Source organism: Buceros rhinoceros, unplaced genomic scaffold, assembly GCF_000710305.1.
Source record: "Buceros rhinoceros silvestris isolate BGI_N320 unplaced genomic scaffold, ASM71030v1 scaffold6740, whole genome shotgun sequence".
In the NCBI taxonomy this organism is placed as follows: Eukaryota; Metazoa; Chordata; class Aves; order Bucerotiformes; family Bucerotidae; genus Buceros; species Buceros rhinoceros.
In genome coordinates this window covers 21,822-28,630 of record NW_010387801.1, presented here as the reverse complement: position 1 = coordinate 28,630, position 6,809 = coordinate 21,822, and the positions used below count along the sequence as shown (strand labels likewise).

General features: G+C 39.3%; 1 protein-coding gene across 1 annotated transcript in view; it reads right to left on the bottom strand.

Annotated features, from left to right (window-relative positions):
• Positions 1-6,809, bottom strand: part of KCNQ1 (potassium voltage-gated channel, KQT-like subfamily, member 1) — a gene marked incomplete at both ends in the record, with an annotated part of 141,638 nt that overhangs the window by 113,969 nt on the left and 20,860 nt on the right. The window contains 1 exon segment of the mRNA XM_010135032.1: positions 4,963-5,083. Within this exon segment, the coding sequence (XP_010133334.1) occupies positions 4,963-5,083 (121 nt within the window).

The window sequence follows — 6,809 nt, the reverse complement described above, 5'->3', positions numbered from 1 at the left end:
CCCCCCCTTTTAGCAAATTATTAATCAGCAGAGATTGTAAGCAACATTCCTAAGGGAGTCTGATGATATATCAAAACGTGCTGAATGAAAAAGTACTTGAGACTTCCCTGTAGCAAGGTAAGGAAGTGATGGGAATAACAGCACATAACAGTAACCAGCAATCTTTGAACACTAAGCTCTGGTCTTAACCCAAGCACGCTCTTACGTACAGTTGCTATCACTGCTATTCTTCTAACGTGCCCTGTCATTAGTGATAAAACGGACCCCATGCAAATCACGGTGTAAATACCGATAGCAGCATTTCAGAGAGAATTCTTTGACAGCAGAAGTCATCCGTTACATCTGGCCGCTTGAGAGTGAAAAAAAATATTTGCTCAGACTTCAGAGGGTCATTTTGGTAGAGAAGAGGAAGATAAAAGCAGGAATCTTTTACAATACAAGCTGGTAAATCAAAGCAAATAGGAATTCCACTGGCTGATGGTCCAACAGAAAAGGGACAGCCATAAAACACATTCAGTGCTGTTTGTTCACACATTCAGCGCTGTTTGTTCTAGGCAGTGTGGTTGTATCTCATGCCAACAGATTATATGCTGGTAGCTAAAACACAGAGCAGTTAATAAAAATCGTAAAGAAAAAAAGAAAGAAAATATTGTTTCCAAGAAAAAGCCAGTGGTAACTGCAGCACCATGGACACTGCACTGGACGTTTACCGGCACACTTTATTTCGATTCTGTTTCACGGTGTTCAAAAGCCTGTTCTGAAGTTCAATCCTCCAGAAAGATCCATCCATTATCATTTCCTCTTAATCTGGAAATTATTAAAAAGCACTGCATTTATTTGCTTAATTAGTCCATCTATCGTGCTGTTTAATAGAGAAGGGTTTATTTTTAATAACATCTCCACTGCTGGAGCCTCCCATTGCCTCCTAATACATCCCCTAAAAGGCTCCTAACTGCAGCTGAGATGCTGAAAGCAGAGAAGGTGAAACTGATGCCACAGCACAGAATTTTTTCAGGATGGAAATACACTTGACAACAAAAAGAAAGTGCTTTTTGTTTTTAATCTAATGCTTTATTTTAGTGTAAGCCTACGGTATTACCTCTGAGATCACAGCAGCATGCCATCACAAGAAAACTTCCACGGAAAAATTATTTTATATGTGCACTGACAAAACCAATCCTTATATAACAAAATGTGTTCTCATCACACATAAGAAGATACACAAAAGCATGTTGAGGAACAATTATTAAAACATCAAGAATTGTTGCTATTTTGACCATTTAGACAATAACAAGATCACAAATGGCTAATGTTAGCAACTGCCTTCAGCAAGAAATACATTCCCTGAAGTCAGCTGGACCCACAGTAATTCTTTCAAAAAAAAAAAAAAGATTAGAACTATATGCATGAAGTAATACCATACTCGCAATTTACAGATCAAGAATTCTGCCAGTAATGTGTGTAGTTAGAGAGTACACTGGTTTCCACAGAGGGTACCTGTTGTGTGTGACACTCGGCGGATAGAACTAAGTATGAGTTGTTCCAGGCCTCTCCCCAGTTTCTTTAAGCTTTTTGAAAAATCGAGCTAGTTTTTATCTATAAAGACTTTAAATACAGTATCCAGAGACGACCTCTGATTTATGTTTCAGTTTCTGCAGCAAATTTACAATACATTTAGAGACTGTATTTCCCTAAAAAATTACTCTGTAAGAAGTAGAAATACCAGACTTTTCTGTATCAGAACTGATCAAACAAACCACTGTGTAAAAGAGAATCGGAAACTACAGAAATAACAGACATTAACTTATTTTTGTTTCGGTAGCATTTCTGAAAGGTTCTTGGACAATGCAGGGCTCTTTGAAGACTTTTTAAAGAACTGAGAAATATTAATATAAAGATATATTAGCTTGAGAGTTCTTAATTATTTTATTCTCTCCCTTTTTCAGCTCAGTTCCACCCACGTCTCCCTTTCCCTCCCATTCGTACGCTTGGAAGCTCGGTTCAGCTCTTCTGCTGCTTCAGCTAATGCCAAATGTAAAGTTAAAAAAGGTGCTGAAAATAAACGGTTACACCAGCACGGGGAAACAACCTCTGGGTAGCTGAGGCTCAGCTACAAGTAGCATCGATTTTCCACTGCTTTAAAATGCGAACACAACAAAAGACCCAACAAAGAGAAACAGGGGACAGGAGCCAATATGCGAACACATCGATTAGAGAGAAAGAGAACCGGGAGAGTCCGAAGGAGAGGTGTGGTATCGCTACAGCCCAGTTACTGCCTTGCTTTTACAACAGAACGGCGCACACCAGTCACTAACAGAGCCCCGGAGAGCCCCGGCTGCTCTCGAACGCCCCGCTGTGCACCGCACTCCTCCACCTGCTGCAGGCCACGTCATAGGCGAGAGCCACATCACGCTTTCCCATTTCTAAGTCCACAGAAATAGTGCTACTTTTAGTACAATATTTATTTCAAAACCAATTTAAAACGCAGCCAGAAGTATGTCCTGCAAAAAATACCTACTCCTGCATTTTTGTTATTGCACACAAAACCAGCCCTATTATATGCACCTACATTTACAAAAAAAGAATATTTTTTGCATGAACAAGCAGGGCATGACATTCAATTTAAAGGGGACTTCAGGCCTAGAAGCCTAAAGCCCTTTGTCACAAGGGCTGAAAGATGGCATTTTCTTCCCGTGACCTAATGCAAACGAGGAAACAAACTCAGCCTCATTGGTTTTTCAAGCCACAAAGATGCCAAGTGTTTGCCTGTAAGTAACACAGGAGGTGCCCCACACTTCTGCCAGATTTATGCTGCCTGTCACAAGGAAATATTTTTCATACTGTCAACTCAAAGTCTTTTTCCAGTTGTATGTGTAATAGTCACTCATGTATTTATGGCTTTCAAAAATTAATGTTCATTCTAAAGTCACCTTTCTGTGGTTTATGGAACATGCAGGTCCTACTAACACGTGTAACCAGCTCATAAATATTTGTTCCCCAGGACTTTGAAATGAAGAATGAAAAAGAAGCATTTGTCCAAATAATTTATGGAAATTGGCTGGTCCCCAGCATCCAGCCACACAGGTACCCAGTGACCCGCAGCACAGCACCTTGCTTTTCAACCGCCTCGGTTCCAGCAGAACACATAAGCCAACAGCAAAACAAACATGAGAGTATTTTTCATCGGAAATATTTGGGAATCTCTGTTACCTCGATGCCAATACTCCAACTGATATTACGGAACACAGGGTTTCCACTAACTTTCTGCCAAACTCTATCTACAGGATGGTTTGGCATTGCTTCGGGCCTTTTAATAAACTGCTTTCAAAGCAGTTTGTTCTAAGTGAACAACTCTCAGGCTCTACAATATTTCAGTGCCCGTGCTTCAAAAAGATACATTTCAATTAATATTTTATCCAGTTCTGTATTTAATCCAATTTATCCACTTCTGAAACGAAACCCAAAGTCTTTAAAAGAAACGATGACTTCCATTCTCTTTCTCCCTAGAGGTTCAGTTTAAGCCAAATATCAGGACACGCTTTGTACCATTCCATCACTCATGACCTGCAGCCATCTAGGGAGATAGCTAGTTACAGCTAAAAATTAAGGAAGCAAAAGAGAGATATGTAAGTTACTAAAAGACTATGGTGTTAAATTGGTAAGGTTCTTCACACGTCACCTACATCCTCAGGTCTTCCATAACTATTTCATAGGGGAAAATAATTCAGTTGTTACACAAATTGGACTTAAAAAGGATGGAACACCTTACGATTCAAAATGTATCAATCAAGGTGATGATGAGAAATTACTAAGTCATTCCCAAATCCAAAAAGGATAATGGTAACTCCTAGCACATAAGCTGATTGCTCCAGGAGAAAGCCTGCAGTGTTGTGGTAAATTAGTTTAAAAAAGCTCTACAAAGGGAACTTCTAGATCTGGTTTTGCTGCAACGTTGCTCTTGTCTAAGGCTTGAGGAAATTTATGACTTCCTCCTCCTGCCTGTACCACTAAGAAATCTTCCAGAATACAAGTCTCCTAAATCCTCTGCCTACAAATTAGGTGATTCAGCTGGAAATGCAAGTCCTTTTCTTCGGGGCCAGGGAAAAGTCCCCCCAAACCTGTTTTTGGTTTTTTTTTTTTTTAAAGTCCTTCTAAAGTGACTATAAAAGTACACATATGCTTCTCTGCTCTCTATACTGTATAGGAAAAAGGCCTGAAAATTGGCAGCAGGCATTTCTGTATGTTCTGCACCTCAGAAATAAAAGTATGCCTAGAATTTTCATGGTAAATCATAGGTATTTCTTAGGAGTTTGAATTACACAATGACAGAAGTTTTCTTTTTAAAAGGCATTTGAACAAAAACCTTTTGCAATTCTCAATTTTTTAGAATAGTCTGAGAACCTGGAGATAACATTTTAGCATAGAAGACGTGAACAATCTTCTTTTAAAAGAAACAACAAAAGAAAATATATAGGCCTTTTTCAGATCATTTTTATATACCACCAAGCAGTAATAAAGATCAAACCACATCTTTTCTTGCAATGCAGATCGTTATTTGACCATTAGGGAAGGTGCTGCTGAAATGGAAAGGCTGGCATTTCATATTAGTAGCATTCAGAAATTTGCACTTCACAGCTATTCCACTGGAAAATGGTGGGGGGAGTAATAATTCTCCACAGGCAAGTACTCCCACGTGTTGTCTCCCTGTGAAAATCTTGAGGCTATCACCCACCAGCTGCCCAGAGACATCAGCTAAAAACAAAAGCCATGTGTCACGGCCAAGTGAACTTTTCTTTAGGTCAACATGAAGATTTACTGGCACTTACAGCAGTATACACCAGCTTCAAGGTAAAGAGTTTGACACGAATATCCGAGACATCGGCTCCATATTTCAGCTCCTCTCACCTGAACTGGCTTCTCTTGTCAAGTGAACTAATGCACAATTCAATAGCCTTGACTTACTGTGAGATGTGAGTTATCGGGGTCAACAGTGTCTCACCCTCCAGGTCGAGCTCATCGGCGAAGCTGCTGGTCCTGATGAAGGGTCCTGTGTTCACATCTAAAAACGTCGGGCTTTTTTTCACTGCGAGAAAACATGCAGATAACAGTTAAACCAATTGCATTTGCCTTTTTCTAGAAAGGTCTACCACTTATTAGCATCTTTGAAATACTGTGAGTGTTAGAACAGAATAGAACTGAAAACAGAAGTTCCTATCAAAAAATTGCATATACTGCAGAGTTCTTGGAATGTAAAACTTTAACTCTTCTTCTACCTGAAGAATTTAAACTTCTGCTAAAGACTTAAAGCTTGTATTTTTTGTCTTTCCTTTTTCGGTTCATACTCCTCATGCACTAGGCTGTAGAGTACCTCTAACACAGGCAGCTTCACGCATTATAGAATTAATAATACTCAGCCCTACCATGGACAACCGCTCTACAGCGACCGTTTGCACGAGGGCAATTGAGTGACAAGATCAAGTCCTTATTGTACCATCTCTACTTCATGTTTTAGTTTCTAATACCAGTTTCTGGGATAGTTACTGTGACGAAGACCAGGAAACCAGGTCTAGACCCACAAAAGAGCCTTGGTATTTTCACAGTGAGCACTCAGGTCCTGCCATGCACTGTCTGAGCTGGTCTGCTGGTTCCCAGTCCCTCTCACACCCAGGCACAAGGATGCCTCATCACAAGGATGTCTTTGAGGCCAGACATGAGACAGGTAGCAAAATGTTCAGTTCATCCAAGATGAGGTCCTTAGTGGGAAGGCCATTTCACAAAACCTCAGATACTGCAAGGTTTTAGTGGCAAAGTTACTTGTAGACCAACATTTTCACACAATCTAGAGTATTACAAACTTCACCTTTAAAGTCAGGCTCCCCAATTTGCCAGACTCACATTAAGAACCCAAAGTGCTTTTTCCAGTACGGTCCTACCACCTGTTAGAGAAGCCACAATATCTGAATATAAATAACCCACTGTTGTGTTTATATGTGTCTGTAAATGAATTTTATAGAGAATAAAAGCAAGTACCATTATGTAGAAATCACAAGTAGATTGTGACACCTCCATAGAAATCTCTACCTATACAACTGGCTGGATCATTCCATGAAATAGTTGTAACTTATTAAGTCTCTACTGTATTAAATAAAATACTTTATAACAGTAAATGATGCCCTGCCAAAATGCAGCATGAAAGCTAAAGGAATGCAATGGAAATAGCTAACTTCAATGTAGCTGAATTAAATGAGAATAGAAGGGGGAACATCAGGACACCTTTTTTTTTTTAATGCAGCCATTTTACTCAAGTAAATAGATACCTTTGTATGGTAGAAATTAATTTGAACTTTTATAAACGATCAGATGAGAAAACATTACTGTATCAGCAGGCACATGGCCATTCAGAATTCCAATGGCAAAGTCTGCTCTCCAGAAATTGTACCAGGAGAGGAAGCCCTCTGAAATCACAGTAAAAAAAAGAAATGCTGGGACATAAAATCATTAACAGCAGAAGCCACTTGCAGCACTTAAAAATGAAAATTCTATACTAAGTTTTCATAAGTGTTAGCTCCCTACTTCTGGTTTGGTATTATGTTATTTAATCACTTTGCTGTAGCCATCATCCAGGATAGCAGCTGTGAAACAAGCAAAATAATGATAAGCGGCAAAATACCCAAACCAGACTTCTTTTGGCTTTCACTAAATTAATTTTCACTGTTTTCACTCCTACAAAATACAAGTTAAGCTCTCCCCACTTTAGGAAAGGAGGACTCACAGCTTTTTTACTTTTCCTGATGTCAAGTGATGAAACT